The 20,488-nt window shown below is 42.8% G+C and overlaps 1 protein-coding gene across 9 annotated transcripts in view; it reads left to right on the top strand.

Moving 5' to 3' along the window:
* LOC116396200 (rho GTPase-activating protein 12-like) overlaps window positions 1-16,650 on the top strand; it is a 41,584-nt gene extending 24,934 nt beyond the window's left edge. For 3 of the 9 annotated variants that reach the window (XM_031870647.1, XM_031870648.1, XM_031870649.1), the window contains exons 3-19: window positions 5,318-5,587; window positions 6,789-6,995; window positions 7,457-7,537; window positions 7,980-8,108; window positions 8,308-8,370; window positions 8,820-8,894; window positions 9,556-9,617; window positions 9,814-9,895; window positions 11,048-11,149; window positions 11,354-11,452; window positions 11,878-11,980; window positions 12,275-12,394; window positions 13,003-13,101; window positions 13,273-13,350; window positions 13,592-13,726; window positions 14,219-14,324; window positions 15,181-16,650. In XM_031870647.1, coding sequence (XP_031726507.1) covers window positions 5,318-5,587; window positions 6,789-6,995; window positions 7,457-7,537; window positions 7,980-8,108; window positions 8,308-8,370; window positions 8,820-8,894; window positions 9,556-9,617; window positions 9,814-9,895; window positions 11,048-11,149; window positions 11,354-11,452; window positions 11,878-11,980; window positions 12,275-12,394; window positions 13,003-13,101; window positions 13,273-13,350; window positions 13,592-13,726; window positions 14,219-14,324; window positions 15,181-15,355 — 1,986 coding nt within the window. In that variant the 3' untranslated portion in view covers window positions 15,356-16,650. The remainder of the gene's footprint in view (window positions 1-5,317; window positions 5,588-6,788; window positions 6,996-7,456; window positions 7,538-7,979; window positions 8,109-8,307; window positions 8,371-8,819; window positions 8,895-9,555; window positions 9,618-9,813; window positions 9,896-11,047; window positions 11,150-11,353; window positions 11,453-11,877; window positions 11,981-12,274; window positions 12,395-13,002; window positions 13,102-13,272; window positions 13,351-13,591; window positions 13,727-14,218; window positions 14,325-15,180) is intronic. The other 6 variants (XM_031870653.1, XM_031870650.1, XM_031870651.1 and 3 more) reach the window with 6 other exon arrangements.
* Window positions 16,651-20,488: the final 3,838 nt, after the last annotated feature.

Here is a 20,488-nt window from a genome sequence, read left to right as displayed (position 1 = left end):
CCACCTAAAGGACACTGATGCCTACACTGCTGGTGATCTGCGGCCGTCTCTCTGATGTTTCTAGAACACAGAGAGAAGCTTTTTAAAGATATATATTTTTGGGGATTCTGAGTGATTCCATTAGTTTGGTATCAGCTGAAGACGTCTGTACACCTTAAACAACGTTGCCTGTGGAATAAATACACAACTGAAGTTCTTAATGTTATCTTATAGTTATTTAGAAGTTATGATGTTCCCCATTGTACATACAACTAATCAGCCTTTAGTGGTGAACATGATAATAATAAAAGATGTATTCACTCTTTCCAGGGTTAATAACAACTACGACACATAGCTGCTCCAGATAAAGAGCTTTGCTGCTTTAATCATTGCAATTTTGAGTATCTTTTTTGTTTTAAAGCTGGGCAAGTAGCTTCTTAACATTTGAGCATATTCTAATTCAAGTGGTCTGAGAGAGAACTTGACTTCTCCGTCTCTCCTGAACTGTTTTCAGACTTTAGGAAATGTAGCCCGTGACGGGAGACTTTGGCCAATCACAAGTCATTTCAGAGAGGGGGCGCTATTCTATCCTATGCAGATGCATGTCCCTTTTTATAGATGATGAAATCCTGCTTCAACGGCGAGAAATCCTGCAGAAAAAGTTGCTAATTCAGCATTGGCAATAACTGCCGACATTGCAAAGTAACCAAAAAAATGGAAGACGGGCTTATCAAAAACACAGTTTCGTCTGTAGTTTCAGTCACTACAGCTTTCCTCTGCTTTCAGAAAGCAACCCAGCAGTTCTACTTTGTGAATCAGGACAACAGCGTTGCATTAAAATGAGTGTTCAGAATCTCACACCAGACTCGTCTAAATATAAACTATGTGATGCTAAAGCATCTGCAGCCATTTGCATCTCATATTAGCTGTGATGCAGTCGGTGCCCGAAGCTGCAGTCTCCTCTCTGTCTGTGTGTCTCTGATGTGGTTTTTATCTCCGGCTGGAGAAACACTGGACCAGTTGGTTATTATTCTGCTGCAGAGCTGCAGGCGGCACAGATAAGACTCTGCAGGTCCATCTATCTGGAGCCGGCAGCTTCGCTCTCCGCTCATTAACTGCTGCTCGGCTTCAGACGGGACATTAGCAGCGCGCTGAGCCGCAATCACAAATGTTGATTTGCTGCTGCAGTTCAGACCTGCTGCTCCTCATTGCTGACTGCTGTAGGTGTTGTGGTTGAGATTGACTGGTCAGTACTGTAATCAAATCAATTCTAGTTTTTCCACAACTTAATCAAATTGTCGACTCCGCACAATGCCAGAAAACCGTGAGAGATGCCTCGGACAATTCCCCAAAGTGATTTATTTTAAATGAGTTGTTCAGCTCGTAATAGTGGAACCAGAGAATGTGTAACCTCTTTGCTTGATAAATGACGTAAACAATAAAGTCAAACAATATCAAATACCAATACAATAGGTTTACGTGCCAGCCATCAGTTTTAATCATTTGAACAGTCTGGTGAATGAAGCAATCTAGCAAATTCAAAATGCTTTGTCATCAAAAAGCCTCACCATGGTTGTTTAGTTTATTTAACTTTGAGCAGTGAACAGATTTAAAATGCTGAATGTGTCGATGAAGAGTAATCTAAAGCTTTCACTCAACGTTAACAGCCCACGCGACATCATTTTAAGCTCAGTGACGTGTCGCTTTACATTTTATGACCTCATATTTTCTAATTCCGTTGCTCGTCTTTGACAATGCTGCTTACGTCTGTTCATCGGACCAACGTAACCCACACAGAGAGAGACTTTTACTTCTGAAAGCCCAGACGATGCTCCGCTCTAGAGTACACGACACCACTTGCACAGCTCGAGTACTCTGAAAGAGAGCAGCTCCGCCTCGTCGTTAGAGGTCAACCTCTTAATGTCTGCGGTTCAGTGCTTGTAGAGCTCAGCATTGATCAGCTAGTCGACCCGTTCACACCAGATGTCCAGCACCAGCTGCTCAGCAACACACCGCCGCTGTAATGGAGTCAAGGAGACACCCGGTGCATTTTTAATGAGCCGACGTGGCGGTGCAGCCTCCGGTTACATAATGAGTGCTGTTATTTGACGATTGCTGCTGCCACTGGAAGACCGAGCTGCAGTTTTAGTGTTTGTGCTCCGGCTCTACATGGCCTTCAGACTGAGAGGTTTTCACAACTGTGTGGCCTGTAAAACCAGTTCAAAACCCATTATGTCAACATTTCCCCAGTCTGACATTAGGGCTCTGTCTTGATATTGCTGTTAAGTTGCCATTTGAGGATGTAAGACGTTTGTTTGACTGCAGAAAGAACATAATATTCTCCTTATATTGAGGTGCACCCAGCTGTATCTCTACTTTAAATCGCTCTTAAACCTGGCACTTATTCCATCAGGTGCTTTATAATCTAGAACATTTAAAAACAAGTTAAATAGGTATAATATATTCCTGTGCAGCTCTCCACTACACAGCTGAAGAGGAGGGGGACTCATCTTAAACATCATTGTGTAAAGTTTATTGAGCTTCCGACCACTTGAGTGAAGTTTAATTTCAGAAGAGCTTTGGGAGGAGAATGTGGTTTTGTGGGATGCTACATAACTGCTGGCTCTTGTTTTTAACGGTCCTTTGGCCACCAGGACTTCCCCTTCGACTGATCGATGCACTTAATCACATGTTGGCTCAGGATTACACAGGAAGAGACCTCAGAGCAGTGTCACCAGTCAGCACCACAGTCAGAATCTGACGCCGGGACGATGGCAGCGATCCGGTTCCGGAGAAGCTTTTGTCGAGCATTCTCAATACATGAAGAGGACAATGTGTTTACTAGTTGTTCACCGCCAGAGGTAGTATTTTATATATTTTCATATATTGAGCACAACTTAACGATACATATCATGATACAGGGGCTATGATTCAATGTATTGTGTTTTTTTTTTTTTAAGTTTTACGAAATCTATCATAGTATAAACACTCTGCTATATGCATGAAATCTGAGTAGAAAACGGTTACTTTTTTTATGCAACCAGAACAGTGGGATCTGCATTTGCCACGGTCCCCGTATCATCCATCCATGACCAGCAGGGGGCGACTCCTCTGGTTGTATAGAAGTCTATGAGAAAATGACTCTACTTCTCTCTTGATTTATTACCTCAGTAAACATTGTAAACATGAGTTTATGGTCTCAATCTCTAGTTTCAAGTCTTCTTCAATACAGCATGATGCTCATTTAATAAAGTATGGTCCTTTTAGAGTCAAACAGACCATAAAGCATGGGATGCTTTAGGGCGGGGCTTACTGTGATTGACAGGTCGTTGCTGCTAGCAGTCCAAATCTGGTAACTTCCGTTCATTGTTTGCAAAAAAGACTTGGCGACGGCCTTAATCCAAAATGGCAACGGCGAAATCGTCGAACTCGAGACTTCATAACAGCAATCCCCAAACCAATGGGTGACGTCACAATGACTACGTCCACTTTTTTTATACAGTCTATGATCTTTGCATGTAAACTGTGAATTAAAAATCTTTAATTTAATGTATTTGAGAATCGACACAGTATCGCAAAACATATCGCGATACTGAAGTGTATCAATATTTTCTTACAGCCCTAAGAGCAGTCTTTTATTCTGAAAGTCTTGTGCTTTGCTTAATGGCTCAACAGTAGAACTTGCTTCCTAAGTCTTTTCAGGTCGAAGACACTGAGCCTGATTATGTATAAAGTGTATAATATAAGCACTCTCCGCCTTTACTTTGTTGTGCTGCGATACTGTTGTGAACAGCACGCGTCTTAGTCTTCATCAAGTCCATTGAACAGTCGATCCTCTCGGGTTCCTCCAGCTGTTTGCTGGGCTCCTGAATATTTCATCCCTATTGATCCGTGTGCAATAAACACATCACGGAGCCGGTGTTAGGAGGCCTCGGGGCACCGCCATTATTTATGGCTCTCTCTCTGCCCCGCTGCTCTGCAGTAATGCTGGCATGAAAGAATCATGACAAGCAGCCCGTTGACTGGATCAGTCTCGCGTCGGAGGCTCTGTGATCAGCAGCACGCTGGCTGCACTACAGCGGCGGAAATGTTGGCGTTCAACTCGATACAGGAGCTCACTTTTAAATCCATGCTGTTGTAATTCAAAACCATCGTCCACCATCTGTCTTTGTTAAGATACAGTATTTAAAATAAGAACTGGTCTCTCTGTCAAAGTCACAGCTACAGTGCACGCTCCCATCTTACCAGGAATAGCATAAAAACATTTTGGTGTGTTTCTAATCCTGTCTGCAGAGACTCATCAGTGACGTATCGTTAAATATGAAGTAGTTATCATTTGCTATCATTCTATTCTACTAATTGACTGAAAGTAAATTTGTAACTGTTGATTCTTTTTCAAGCTAAATTACCAAAACATTTGATGGTTACATCCTCTTAAATATGATGATGTGCTGCTTTGTCTTGTCTACTATTATAGGAAACAATTTGAAGACATCAGAAAATTGTGATTAGCTCTTGTGATTAATTGAATAAATGATCAATTATTTGGCAAATAATTTATCAATGAAAATAATCATTTCTTACAGACCTTCCTGTGGTTGGTGTCCAGAGAGCTGTGTGGATTATTTTCTCTTTTCATGTATGAACTCTGTTTTGAGTTGATGTTCATGATGACCAGCAGGTATCGCTACCATTTCAATACCACAGAATACTGGTAATACAGCCAGGCCTTTTCCAAATCAACACACAAATTAGAGGATACAGATTTAACCACATAGCGATATATTTGTACTAAAAAACAGCTTGTTGTTCGTAGCTGGACAGAAAGCACCAATGTGTCGTGATAGTCCGTTTCACTTCCTTATTTCTACCTGAATCTGGTCACTGCCACTGTCAGTTATACAACAACAACACTTCCTTCCCCTCTCCTCCTCCTCCTCCTCCCCTTCATTCAAAGCTCTGCTCCTCTGCGGTCAACACTGGCCATGTCAGCTTTAACTACAGATCGTTTTTTTTTGACATTTCAGTCACTTCCTCTCGGCTCCGATGCCACTCGGCCAACAATGTAGGCCTAAAGATGAAGTGATTGACTTCTTGTGGAGCTCAGTAGGAACCCGGCATTAACAGTGCGGGGGTGAGGTGATTGATGTGTGCTCAGGTGCTGTTTTTAAAGTGTTTCTGGATGAAACAGTTCGCCAGCTTGCCTGTGCAGCTGTTGATTTGCACTCTGAAAGCTGTGAATTTCTCTGTCGAGGAACTTTTCCCTGATTATGTAACTGATTTAAATGCACTCACAGATGACTCACACCTCTCTCTGTGTTTCTTCTCTCCCCATCAGACGGTATCTTCCTCGGGCCACGGCCGCTCCGAGTCGCCCGTCTACACCAACCTCCAGGAGCTGAAGATCACCCAGACCAACCTGCCCCCTTCCCCCTCCGGCTCCTGCCTCCACGTGATGGGTGACTGGGAGACCTACAAGGACCAGAACGGTCGGCACTTCTACTACAACCGGTCCACCCAGGAGAGGACCTGGAAGCCGCCGCGAGCCAAGGACTCCAGCACCGGCAGCTCCAGAGGAGAGTGCCAAAGCGTAGGAGAGAGCTCCGAGGTACGGATCGAGTATAGAGTGTTCCATGAAACACACACGCACACACACATGTGGGCGTTACACATTACTCTTATCTATCTGTATGAGGAACTTCAAGAGTCTACACTGGTAACTCTGAGTAATACTTACAATCAAAGCAAGACAACGGCTCTTTATTAACACGTGGCTGCCTGGATTGTCAGCAAGCTTCTCATTAGTCAAATCTGACTTTACATGAGGCGACACATGTAAAGTCGTGCGGGGGGTTCTCCATGTTTGTGTGAGTGCAAACACAGATGCAATCCGTGCATTGAGAAATGTGGAGAGAAGAGTTTGTGAATCTCTTGGGTTCCTTCACACGTGAACACCCGGTGAATCACCACAGGAAGCAGGTGTGACTCTGAGTCAAACGTAAACTGCGGCTCTGAACAGCTCAGACAAAGTATTAACTTAATTAATTAAAACTCGACTCTCAAGTCAAACTTAATTCTTAGATTTAGTTGATGCAGAATCATAACTTCCACCGTAAAGTATTAAACTAAACCAGTGACAGATGAAGGACGGACAAAATGAGCTGACTTTGCAACGATGTTGTCACTCTAAACTCGATCTGCTTCTCACAAGCGTAGAATTAGAGTAACTTGCTGATATACACTCAGAATATTAAATATTAAATATTAAATGGATAACAAATGCAGCGTGTCAGTACTTTCTTGTGATTAACTAGCTGTACATGCAGTCAGGGGGAGGCATCTGCAAACTTATTCTTTCAGCACTGACAAAAGATGAAACATCTCAGAGAAAAGGAAAGTTATGTCTTTCTTTCTTTGATTGATTTTGAACTAGTTTTGATTTTCTTTGAAAAGAAACAAAACACATGCAGCTTTCTTTTTGCGTGATGAAAATTACAACTTTTGAGGAACAGGGAATAATGTGTTTTGTGATCAACGCTCATAATAGATGAGTCATTTGGGAGTCTGAACATGAAATGTCTGTACCACACTGCCCCCTACAGGAGACAGGCAGTCACTGTTACTTAATCATTCTGTGTCAGGCTGCAGCAGCCAGCTCCAGACTTTCTCCCAAATCAAGCATGGACATTAGTGGTTTCTGTTGGGTCTCCTGGCTCTCTGTTGAAGATGGTGGTTTGGTGTTTCTCCTCTGAGACTCTGTGGTGAAAGATATCCCTCTCTCTATTTTTCTCCTCTCTCACCGACGGTAGACCACTCCTCTCTCGCTCTCGCCGTCTTTCTTTCCCTTCCTCTCGCTCTCCATCGGCCGCCTCCAGCCTCTGTCGTCGGAGGACACCTGCTTCAGTACCTACTCTAGCCAGTCAGACAGTCAGTATGGGTCGCCGCCGCTTGGCTGGTCGGAGGAGATGGACGAGCACGGCCACACGCTGTACGTCAGCGACCATACCAACGAGAAGGTACCGGCTGACCTGCTGTCTCTCCACTGTGGTGCTCTCTGGGAATGCATGTGGGAGCGGCTCTTTGGGTTGATTTCATGGTTAAATTCCTCCTAAAGGGCACAACTCAAATGTTTCCTCCACGCAGATGAAGCACGAGAATGAATACAACTACTAGAGGAAGGATGGAAATACTCTTTTCTGCCATTTCCCTCATCGCACACTCAAAAAACAATTCCTCATTATCATGAAAGACTTTTAATCACTCATGCAGATAAGAAAACATTAGATTCATTGTACAGATATAAAGAAAAGTGAGGACTTACAGTACAGCACTTAAACTCACCACAGCATTGTGATCTATTTGCAACATTTTAACGTTAAAGTCTGTCTGTTGGTCAGTAGTTGTGATGTTCTTGCTCATATATTTGGGTGATGTGAGGACTCGCACTAACGCGTGCTGTCCGTGTGTTCGCCTCCAGTGGTTAAAACACGTGGATGAGCGGGGCAGACCATATTACTACAGCGCAGATGGTTCCAGGTCAGAATGGGAGCTGCCGAAGGTAAGACTCCGTAGCAATCCCTCCAATCCGATCAAACTGTCAAAATAACAGGTGTGATAATGTGATGGGACTTTAGTAAAACTGAATGTTACATGCTCAGTTTTACAAAGGGGATGAGAGAGCAAATCCCCAATGATTGTTTGCATTAACGAGTCACTTTTTTAGTATACACAATTTGAAGATTCAGGTCCACTACAAGTTACTTTCTCTGTCCAACAATCAGTCCGAAACCAAAAAGAGACGACGGAGAATGCTGTGAATCTTTATTGCAGCTCCTCTTTGTGACTTACAACATCATGGTAGCTTTCTGCAGAATCAGGCACACACATTCCATTAGAAGGACTTGTTATTGTAGTTACAAAAGCCCTCTGTGTTTACATTTGTAGGAGGTAGAATTAAAAGTACATCTATGCAGAATGACTCCCTGTCTCCTCCCATCCAGTACAACCACTCCCCCCCCCAGCTGTCAAGAGACGCTCTGAAGAGCTACAGTCTGGACAGGAAACACGTCGATCCCATCGTCCTCACCAAGTGGAGACACAGCGCCTTCATCCAAGACGCCAACGACAAGGTCTGACACGCAAATCATCTGCAAACACACTTTTTGCCAAAAAGTTAGTTGGATAACTCGTTTCTTAAACACCTGCCAGTTGCGTTATGTGTATGGCCTGTACAGAACGAGTGTGTTCCAGATGGAGCTGGTGTGAGATGTGTTCACTGTTTATCACACGAGTCCACAGTTTCAGTTGTAGACTGGTTTTGCTTCGCAGCGGCTGTCAAAAACCAGGCGTTTCCGCGCAGGCTCGGCCCGCCGACACCCGTACAAACACCAAGTCAGTGGCCCGTCGGACCGACCAATCAGCGGCTTGTCCCTTAATCCGAGCAGACAAATCAGCTCGCATGATAACAATCACGCAGCCGGAGTGATAATCACATCCCCGTCTTCATGATTACCTCAGTCTGTTCATTTCAATCACCCAATCACAAACATGATGAGGCTTTTAACCACAATGATACACAAATGAAGTAGTTTGTAGTAGCAGCATGAGCACTGTGATAAATACCTGCCTCCACATCTAATTAATAATCCATCTGCACCTCCCGGACATCACACAGGTACTCGACACACTTTTTCCAGTTGTAATCTCACTGCTAATTGCCATCGCACTCCTTGAACTGTCTGTGTGCTCTTAACCTCTCATCATCTTCTCATTAACCTTCTGCTGTTAGTGACAGTGTGTGTGTTTGTTTTTGTTTTCCTCCATCCCTGTCTCCTCACTAGGACGCTCCTCTGGGCCCCAAGCCCTCCTCCCCCGACTCCGACTCCTGCCCTTCGTCTCCCAAGCCCCCCGACTCTGTTAGTACTCACCCCTTCGCCTCCCCCCCCACCCACCAGGCTCCGTCCTGCAGGGGGGTTAACTTGGGCCCTGGTTGTCGGCAGCTCATTGCAGGGTTTCTACACAGGCACAGAAGATGTGGAAATCAATAGAGAAGAGGACTGTGTCCCAGTTTACGATTACCTTTGTCATCTCACATCACACAAAAATAACATTTACAGTCAGAGAATACATTTTAGCTTGAGCCTGTGTAGAATCCATGTTAATAAGCAGAACTGAACTTGGACAAATTGTTCCTGGGTGCGCTGATCGTCTGTGTTTCCCCAAAGATCGACCTGTGTGTTTATAATCTGACACAAAAGATCTGCTCAAGGCTTATCTTTTTCTAATTTGATTTAATCTGATGTCTCTGTGCACTTTCCAGAGTTTCGTCGCTTGTCTTTCTTCAGTGGAAATGATGGTTTTCCTTCCAGCTGAAGGCTGCGATTGTTCTGGTGGAGGGGTGTTGTTTTTGTGGTGGTGGTGGTGGTGTGTTTTTCCGACGGAGCGACACACTCTTATTGTTTACCGATATTTACTTTTTGACAGCACCTTTCTCTCCCGTCATCCTGCTGTGGTTCTGAATCAGTGATGGATGTGTATGTCACCCTTTCTTCAGTGTGTCCTTTTGTTTCTCTCCAGCCGTCTGAAAAGTGTGGCGTTCTGAACGTGACAAAGATCACCGAGCACGGCAAGAAAGTACGGTGAGTGGCACGGACTCAGAATCGACCGACGTTGACATTATTCTGACGTCTGCAGAGTTAGTTTTAAAGGTTTCCTGCGAAGATTTGATGACCTTTAGTAATGCTACAGCGCCAATTTATGATTGGATTCTTGTTTTGTCACATTCTCAAGGTTACCTTCAGTATTTTTACAGTGTTCGTGAACCATCTGTTGCAGGAAGAACTGGACGTCTTCCTGGACCGTGCTGCAAGGGTCCACGCTTCTATTCGCCAAAGGCCAAGGAGGCGGGTCCAGCTGGGTGAGTGACAGGAAGCTTGTACTTTTCTTATATCATCACAGAAAGACACTAGTTCACTACTTCACTGTTCATTCACATGACGAGATGTACAGTTATGCCTTTTTCCAGATGCAGGGTTCACTTTCGATGCCCCCTTTTGATTTGATAGTAAAAGTTTATTTCGAGGTTTGTCGGGTCACCAGATGGGCGTTGGGGTTGAATTAAATCTCCGAGATGTTTCCTTTTCCTTCTCTCTCCATACCTCCATGCCCCATCCTCCCTTCCATGCAGCCATACTACCTCAGTGAGTCCTTCCCTGCCTTTCTGCTCTCACTGTTGAGTAACTGGAGGCCGTCCGCTAAGAAACGCCCGGCCGTCTCCTACGGCTGCTCCGGGCTCGACAGAGCCTCCTCTGTATGTGCTTCCTCCTTCCTCCTGTGTGCTTCTGTCTCGTCTTCCTCTGCATGCCGCCTCCCTCCTGTCCGTCATGACCCCGACCCCTTCTGCGTGTTATGAGTCAGCGGCATCCGGGAAAAGATTAGAGACGATAATCCTGCGTCAGTAATTGTTCTACTCTGACTTAAAGTAGATGTATTTATTTTAGACTATTAGAGAAGATGAAGTTCATGGATCACTAGATTTAATCAGAGAGTTGTTTTCTTTGAAAAGTAGAAGTTAAAGAGTTCATGGAGGTTTTTGTTGGTGCGTCGTGCTTTCTGATTACACGGGAAGGATTGGCTTCAGTGTGTAGGTTGATGGTGCAAAACTCAACAGACTCCTTTGCCTTTGAAACTAAAGTTCCTGCAAAGTTTTCTCTGCAGTTAATTAGCTCTCTAGATGAATAAATGCTGATCAAGTTTTGTGTCGTTTATCTTAATCTTGAGCATTTAAATCCGGCATGTAAACCCATCAAATGACTCAACAAGTCTTCATGAACACGAACACAGTACGTTATGGAAAGTCCTGAAAGTAACTGTCATATAACTATCATATCACACTAACAGAGCTAAAGAGCTCTCCTGGAAGGTGTAGCTCCAGTTGAAGGTGAATCCAAACTTTGAATCTTAATCTCTCCACGTTTGTCATTATCACAGCAGCATATTTTCTCTCCTCTGAACCATCTGCTGCTTTGGTTGAACAGTCGAGGCTGATCCGTCTCCTCTCTCTGTCCAGTTCGGAGGCGTTCAGTCCAAACCAGAGTTCACTGTGGACCTGAGGGGCGGCTCGGTGGAATGGGCTTCCAAGGACAAATCCAGCAAGAAGCACGTTATAGAGGTGATCAGATCTCCTCCAGATCGTTCTTGTTTTTAATCTGTATTCGTGTTTTTTGTATAATTAAAGAAATGTCTGAAATATAAATGAACTAACAGATCTACACAGAACACAGGAGAAAAGAAACAATAAAGACGGTTTCCACAAACAAAATCAGGGCATCGCTGATGATCGGAATCAATAATTGATCATCTCTCCGGGTTGCAGGTGAAGACTCGTCGGGGCACGGAGCTGCTGATCCAGTCGGATAACGACGGCTTGGTCAACGACTGGTACCGGACGCTGCAGGACACCATCAGCACCCATGTGAGGACCAGATGGGACATAGATAATATACAGTATATATACTGTATCATTAGTTATTACACGATAACAATTGTAATAAAAACAGTGGAGATTGTGCCAGGTTGTTCAGAGGAGAAACAGAGTGGACTTTGTCACAGCTGACATAACGGCTGCATGTTGACTTTATAATGAAAATACATTGTATATTTGGTTGTTTTCCTAGTTGTTATTAAAACACTAATAAAAAAAGCCGCTTAACTAACTATGGAACAGAAATATAATTTGAACAACTGAATACAACTTGAGAATAGTTTGAAAGTTAGTCATTTGTTTTCAGGTCAACTCGCTTGTCAACAGATCAAGTGTAGTTGTACAGTCCTGAGAGTCTAAAGGTGCAGCAGGTAGAGGTTTACTACCCGTATCTGATCTCTGTGTGTGTGTCTTAGGCCTGGGAGTCTGACGAGGCCATTGAAGAGGACATGCCAGAGTCGCCTGGTGCTGAGAAAAACGACAAGGAGAAAGACCAGAGAGACTCAAAGAAAGGCCGAGGTCTGTGAGCCGTTTCATGGTGTTGAGCAGATGTTTGAACACGCCACGTTTGCCGAATTTAAACTGATAATACATCATCAAAAGTCAAAGATTGCCAAGTATGACGGCAGAGTGAATGAACAGGGTACACACTTAATTACACAAGAGTGAAAATGAAAGCATAGTGTCCCTCATGCCCTATAAAACCACCGCGTATCAGTTTCATTCCCTCAAAACATCGAGTGGCCATCATGGCGATCCGTGTGTTGAGACGAGTGGTGGACAACACTGTGCTGTCCCATCTGTCCTCTGCAGCCATGAAGACCTCCACCAGCATGGACGCCACCGACAACAAGAAGACCAGACACAAGCTGAAGAAGTTCCTGACCCGCCGCCCCACCCTGCAGGCCGTCAGAGACAAGGGATACATCAAAGGTACGGAGAACCGCAAACTTGTGACAAGACTCATTATTCATAACTATAACAGGCAGCAAAAATCTTGATTTATTCTTTGAGGAAATCAATAAATGTCAAGTTCATTTTACCAAAATACAGAAAGCAGTATTTTAGGTCGGTACATTTGTGGTTTAAGCTGCTGGCGTTCTCTGCTGTAGCAGAAACAAACTTTGCATATTTTCATTTATATTTGCACATTTTCTGTCATGTGTGTTTTGTATATATCAACAGTGTCTTGACATTTATCGTGCACTAAACATACCAAAGAGTACGAGCCGTGTGTTCTAACCTTAATTATGTCCTATTTTGATTTAATTCATACTCCAACGAGCCAGTTTGCCCACAGCAATAACAAGAAGTGAATGTTTTATAGTTCTATAATAATTAACCAGACCAGACATGTCATAATATAGAGATGTTTCTTGGCCTTAAAGAGCCCACAGAAAGCAAACCGTCCTTTGTTTTACATCTAATAGAAAGTATCACGTCTCAGGGAGGGTCAATAACACACGGACAGTATTGCAACAAAACAAAGAGCTTCATTGGACTGTTTTTACGACGGTGCGTCTGTCTCTCCGTGTCTTCAGACCAGGTGTTCGGCTGCAGTCTGTCCAGCTTGTGTCACAGGGAGAGCGACACGGTGCCGATCTTTGTGAAGATGTGCATCGACCACGTGGAGAGCAGCGGTGGGTTCAGTAGTACAGTACCGTGTGTCGTGGTAGAAGGAAGTGATTCTGGGGTTGTTGTACTGTAACCTGCAAAAGAAGGGTGGGGTTTACTGCTGCTCATGAGAACACAGATAGTGGCACATAGAATGTGGACAGTGACGAATGTTTTCCTCCCATGATCCCTTGCAGGTCTGTGTATAGACGGGCTGTACAGAGTTAGTGGGAACCTGGCCATCATACAGAAACTACGCTTTGTTGTCAACCACGGTAAGTTGCTGCTCCCTGGAACAACATATATTAAAGGTTGGAATGTCTTTTGAGAGGATCTTTTCTATCGCTCTTTTAACCTCCTCCCAAAAAAGGTTTAACTTTACTACATTGCATAACACAAAGTAGTGTCTCCTTTACCTTCGTGCCTTTTGTGCATATTCTGGGATATTGCCATTATATCTACTGGTGTGTGTGTGTGTGTGTGTGTGTGTGTGTGTGTGTGTGTGTGTGTGTCCAGATGAGACGGTGAACCTGAAGGATGAGAAATGGGAGGACATCCATGTGACCACGGGAGCTTTAAAGATGTACTTCAGAGAGCTGCCGGAGCCTCTCTTCACCTACGCTCACTTCCATGACTTTGTCAGCGCCATCAGTACGAGTTACACACAGCTGCACCGCACTCTGTCACACGTTAACTCTCACTCTGGAGTTAGTGCACGAGTCATGTTGTCGGCCTCTTTAATTTACTGCTGCAAAACCCTAAAAACCATAATTTTAACAACATTCTTCTCAGCTCAATAAGCATTGTTTTTACCAGGAGTTCCTTTTGAAGACTTTTTTTTCATATTGCAGGTTTACTTGTAGAATGTTAAACTGAATGCATGGAGACGTTCAATAGTGAAACGTTTGATTTGAGCTTTTATACCGTTTTATTATCCAAAGAATTAAAAATACTGTGCTTGAAAACCTCATTCGACCCTCTTCCAAAACCACTAAATGAGTGATTTAGTAGCAGTAAGTTAGCCATAGACCACTAGCATCACAGACACTTCGTCCAACATCGCATCAGTGAAACAACAGAAGCAACTGTTTGATGAATCCAGGTTGTTCCGTCACACTTTGATAAATGTTTCCTGTTCTGCAGAGATTTCAGACTACAGGCAGCGAGTTCAGTCCGTCAAGGATCTGGTCCGACAGCTGCCCAAACCCAACCACGACACCATGCAGGCTCTCTTCAAACACCTCAGGAAGTAAGAAACGCTCTTTATCGATTCATCTTTCCCCTCAGAACGGAACGTTTTAATGCAAAGATAACAATAAATAGGCACCATTCTCACAAGAAACGTGAACAGTGTTTATCACACTGACACCAGATTATTTTAAATGTTCATTAATCTGTTATTTTCTTTTGTTTACATTCAACACATGAATGGAGAAAATCAACAAATGATCATATCTAAAGCAGAAACAAGAGAACGTTTGGTACTTTTACTCAGTATTACTTAAAATCAATCATCCCAATGGTTCATTTCTGATGCCAGATCCATTAATTGGCTCCTCATTTGACACCGACAGAGATTAAAATGTAGTTTATTTAGAGAAGCAGACGTCGTGTAAATGATCACTTCACACATTTTAGTGATGATTAACCAGGAAACAAAATGACAGCCTGTCAGGGGCCAAACACTGATTATTATTAACTTCAGCACATGAATTTAAGGGGCATCAACCAGACCAGCAAGCAGTGGTGGGAAGTAACCGAGTGCATTTACTCAAGTACTGTACTTAGGTACTATTCTGGGGTACTTTACTTGAGTACTTCTATTTCCATTTTCTGTTACTTTTACTCCACTACAAGTCAGAGAGAATCCTTTAGTTCCTTTGAATATTCTGATTATTAATACAAAATATAAAACAAACAAATCATGATGTATAATACAAGATAAAACAAGACAAATCCTTTCATTGATCCTTTCAAATTAGCTCCAACTTGAAACATGAAAACATTCATGCATCAATCATTAAAATTCAATAATATGAAATTCTGCACAATTGGTACTTTGTAAATATTCGACGCTGTGTCTTAACTGTCCGTCGCTCCTCCAGGGTGATCGAACACGGCGATGAAAACCGCATGAACACCCAGAGCGTGGCCATCGTGTTCGGCCCCACGCTGCTGCGGCCCGAAACGGAGACCTGGAACATCGCGGTCCACATGGTCTACCAGAACCAGATAGTGGAGCTAATACTGCTGGAGTACGAGAACTTTTTCGGCAGGTAGAAAGAGACGCCGGGAGATGAGCCTCTTGGTTTTTTTTTTTCTCTCTCTTGCTCTCTTTCTCTCTCCCAACGCAGAGCCTGGATTGGCTCGGCCTGGCTCGGCTCGGTCCAGCTTCTCTTCATCTCAAACCAACCTGCGACCACTGGCTCCTCCAATCGTACAACCTCCGGACCAATGCCACGCCAATACGTCAGGAAAACCAAACCATAGCTGTAACTAACTAGCGACCCAAAAAAAAAAAGAAAAGGTTTAGACTCTTTGCACTTTCCAGTGTCTCATTTTCTGTCCTGCAGCTACATTTGTGCCACTTTACTGCAAAAGGGTGACGTCCTCCTGTCGCGACACTGGATTCCTAAAAGTAGTGAACAAGCCTCTACTACTGCTGCACGGACCGACTGAGACCAAAGCAGAAGGATGGAGGAGCCTCTAATTACAGAGGAGGCCTCACTAGTGGAGGTTGGAGAATGCACTGTACTGTATTACCTGATCCATGTATCATCACTTGTATGAACCACACTGGGGAACCAAAAGAGGAAACTAAACTGCTGTGCTTGGCTTTAGACGTTTAGACACTAAGAGAAGAAACAGGAAAAGGAGAAGAAGGGATGATATGGAGGTCCTTTTTTTTATTGTTAGGATTAATATGAACATTTTCTGCCATTGCCGGACTGCTCTTCCTTTCACAATGTCTTTATTTAAAAGTATTTTGTTTCCTTCTGCCTCTTTCCATCGCTCTGGATTTTCCTCTCCTCCCTTTTCTTCCTGTAATCCTGAACACACTGGACCCTCTGAACACATAAGAGGTTATCACTCTGTAATATATCTGCAGGCCGCCTGCTCCATTTAGCTTTAAGAACAAATCTTCAAGTAGTCAGAAGTTAAAGAATATAAATCAAACAAAGGTACTCAGTGGTGTCTTTCCTGGACTCTTGGATATTAAACGTGAAGGCGTACGACCTTTTGAACACGACTCCGTTGATAAATGTGTACAGTGTTTTATGTGTGCATGAGGATGAGGGTGGGGCGGACGGATGAATGGAAATCAATGTCAGTATATTGTACAAATAGTAAATATAAGTATGTATGCCTGGAATGTTGAAAATATGACAGGAGGGAGAAATCACTATTTTGTGATCATTGTGTGACCAACAGATGTGAGGGATGAAGTGATGAACTGGGGATGTGGAGGTTTACCTGCGCGTTGCGTAAACGGAAGTTGTTGAATGTAAATCTTGAGAGTAACTGTTGGCTTTAACGAACTGGAATAAAGAGCTCTAATAAGAGATATTTCCAAAGGAGATATTCTTTGTTTTTTTAAATATTTGTTCATACATTTAGACTTACATTTAGTGCTACAGTAAGTAGTTATTTCAGTGTGAAGATCAAGGAGGGGACACTGCCGGAATTTGAGGTTTGATCATCTGATTCTACATTAAAGCCAATAAAAACAAAGGTTCAAGTCAAAACATACAAATTAAATCAAACATTTGAGGCAATATGCTAAGATTTTATGTCGATATTGGTCAGAACTTGGTGTCTAAAGTAAATCTTTATTTTTCCATCGCCATTGATATAGAAAGACAAAATTGAATGCATTTGTTTTAGTACCTCATAACTGAAGTACTAGATTATAATCTGCACTTGTAAATGAAGTTGATATAGTTTTTAACAATGTCCACTAACATATTTCTGCATTTTCCAATTTCAAACATGTGGAAACATATTTTTTGTTACAAAGATGTACTGTAATTTTTTGGTTTTAAGCTTTCTGGTCATTTTTAGCTTGCAATGCTGCTGAGTTTTATTGCATTTTACTAAGCTCATTTATTTTTTCCAGCCCATATATCAAACCTTAATGTGAAGTAATGGTGTTAGCCAAATGGTTAGAGGCACAAAATAAAGATGACATGCACCAATGTTAAGTCGAAACTATTAATTTTGTTTACTCAAATAAATAAAATGCGATATTCTCCACAGAAGATGGTAAACGTAGCCCTACATTGATGATGAAACTATAACGTTACAAATCAAAAGCTGAAGAGAGACGAGACAAATGAGACATTCAGATTGTTTTGTTTTTAAATATCCAATTAAATGTTGCAGAAATGAATGTTGACATGTTTTATATGTCAGGTAATGACTTGGAATAAAGTTGACTAAGGAGTTGAAACACAGAGGTGGGTGATAATTTATACTGTATGCTTTATAAACAGTCAAACCTGACGGGGTCATTTTTGACCCCAGAGGACAACAGGTGTGATGATGTGCTGCCATTAGAAAAATTCAAATGATTCAAGAACAGCATCCTCACTAAACTTTGATATGTACCTCTCTGTGATCAGTCAAATAGTAAAAAATAATATAAAGTCAAAATAATTCATTGTTTCATTGTATTTTCACTCAAAAACAGGGTATACTTTTATGTAAACAAGGTCTATTGGCCCTAAATTCCAAAATGAAGGGAACGATTTGTGGTAATGTGTTGGACTGAAGTAAGACTAAAGGTGTAAAACAGAATGGATTGACAATTTATACTGTATGCTTTAAAAACAGTCAAACCAGGTGGGGTCATTTTTGACCCCAGAGGACAACAGGCAGTCGGGAGGACAACACAAGGGATAATGACTAAAGTAAGTGATTCAATTAGACTTACAACACTAGGCCTACTCTACTGTGACAGTCTTAACCTGCATGGCACTAAAATACATATCAGAGAGCAAACTGTTAGTTTGTAAAGCTATTTTTAAAAACGGATTCAATTACAGAACACTTTTCAAGGGCCAATTCCAATCAAAAATCACAGCAAAAATCACATGCAGATGCTCAAAAAGGCAGTGCGATCGATTACGATGAGATCTCTGACGTCTGGTCCGGGTTAAACCTTGATAATGGATTCTTTTATCAGAGGTTTTCTGGTGCAAGAAGGGGAATGCAAAGTGTTCAACAGGGGGAAAAGGTTTTCTTTCACTCTGCCGTGAACATATCTTCTATTTTAAGAGAAGTTACCAACATTGTCACATTCCGACCTGCTGGTTTCTGGCTCGTGATTTAACATCTGATCGCTCCGGTGCGTCACATCCACGGAAAAATAGATATCTGCCCTTCAAGAAACGCACATCAGATCTATTAGTTATTTCAGTGTTTTCTCTCCAGCAGGCTTTAAGATTGTCTCAACGTGCCGATACGCTTTTACAAAGCAGACCCTCGAAAGAAAATTAGCCCCGAGGGGATGTTATCTGCTCAAATTCAAAGCTGCTGACTTCTTCAAGTGTGCGGTACAATCGGGGGGAAGCACACGTGTGAAATAACATGTAGAGATCAGACGGATGCATGCGGCTCAGATACTGCGATGCTGCCGATGTGCCGTGCTGTGCCGGCTCCTACAGATGTCAAGTTCAAAAACCCCAGAAAGCTTTTCATGTTAGGAACCCTGCTTCACACTATCAACATTTTATAAGATGCTTTCCCTCAGAAACACCGGCTGAAAAGATGTTTCTTGTTGGATGCATCTTTATAGGCAGCAGGACGTATCATCAAGCTGCTCTTTTTTTGCAGTCTCTCAGCATGCTATCCACTCGGGGTAAAAAAAACAAGTCGTTCTAATGATCATAACAGTGATTGTTGTTGGCACCCCCCTCTGATCTCGGTTACATATTCGTCGTTTGTTCACACAGAACGCCTAATCAGTGAGAAAACCGACAAACAACCAGAGAAACACAGGCACAGAGTTTGAAATTAGGGATCAGACAAAACTCCCAGCCCGTCCTGGTTCGTTAAAATGTCTACTAATAGATACAAAATAACAAAGCAGGCAATACAAGGAGAGTTATGATTGATCTTTGTGTAAAAGTGACCACATTTAATAGCTTTGAATTGGAGTCAAACTATGGCCAAATTCCATCATGTGTGGAGTCTCTAGAGCAATACAATTGCAAATTAGGTCACAGTTTATTATTTACTTATGTCTAGTGGTATCCAGTCATTCCTTCATAGTTTTGGTGTAATTTGTTCACATTTTGAGAACAATGCTGTGGCCGTTAATGGGATTCGTTTGTGGACTGAGATCTGTGGACCAGCCTGCAGTCTGCAGCTTCTTCTTGTTGTGGATCTTTTATAAAACGTTGTGCACAAAGTGTTGTCGCTGTCCAAGGTGCTGATCCTGGGACCCCCGATTGTCCAGAGACACTGACCATCAGCATGCGTTATAAAGAGGTGAAATGTGCCTCAAAGAAGACATCCGATATATTGTTTTCACATTGTCTCCTAATATGATCGGACGTAGCGGCCCCAAACCTAGTGTATGTGTTTTTACACTATTACAAATGATTGAAATGACTAACTGAATATGGAAGAGCTTAATCGTAGTGACCCACATAATGATACATAATTATAATCACCTGACACTGTGGGTACTCAGACCAGGATACAACACAAAAGGTGCGGCCGCTTAAAAACTCCCCTTGGCAAAGTGTGTTGAGAGTATTTAAACTTTTTCGCTCGTCTAAAACCTGCTAGAAAAACACGACGCACCATTGTGCCATGAACAATGACTTTGCAGGCAGCTCGTTTCCAGCGACGTGTCTCGGTGTGATCTGGGCGTTTGGGAGGGTTTTGCAGATGTTCCTCGCCATCAACGCTTTCCAGCTCTTCTTGGGGGGGACCCCCCGAGACCTCCCCAGGCTAGACGAGATATAAAACTCCTCCAGTGTTTTCTGGGTCTACCCCAGGGCCTCCCTCTTCACCACAACCGGTACAACGTCACACCAAACCGCCTGTCTACCCTCACTCAGGAACTCCCCTGCTTGGGGCAGTGACTCACTCCTAACCCAGAGGGTGCAAGCCACCATTTATATATATATATTGATTTTTAGCAAACCAAGGTTAACTGTTGTTATGTCATGGGTCTGCATGGTCTCACAACATTGCACCCTCAATTATCCAGAAATTTTTTTTTGCTGAGCTTGCATGCTATTTTTTAGGACTGTCCTACTTTAAACTGCTCCCGTTACACCTGATGGATGAGCTCAGGACGAGCACTGTTCCTCTGGTCGTCACGTTCGAATGACTTTAACCTGAAGAAAGTCGCTTTCAAAGTAAACTTAATCCAGTTAAGAAATAAATATATATATATAT

This window comes from Anarrhichthys ocellatus, unplaced genomic scaffold (genome assembly GCF_004355925.1).
Source record: "Anarrhichthys ocellatus isolate YVR2014 unplaced genomic scaffold, GSC_Weel_1.0 scaffold54, whole genome shotgun sequence".
In the NCBI taxonomy this organism is placed as follows: Eukaryota; Metazoa; Chordata; class Actinopteri; order Perciformes; family Anarhichadidae; genus Anarrhichthys; species Anarrhichthys ocellatus.
The sequence above is the reverse complement of the archived record's forward strand: the minus strand, read 5'-3'. Positions and strand labels throughout refer to the sequence as shown.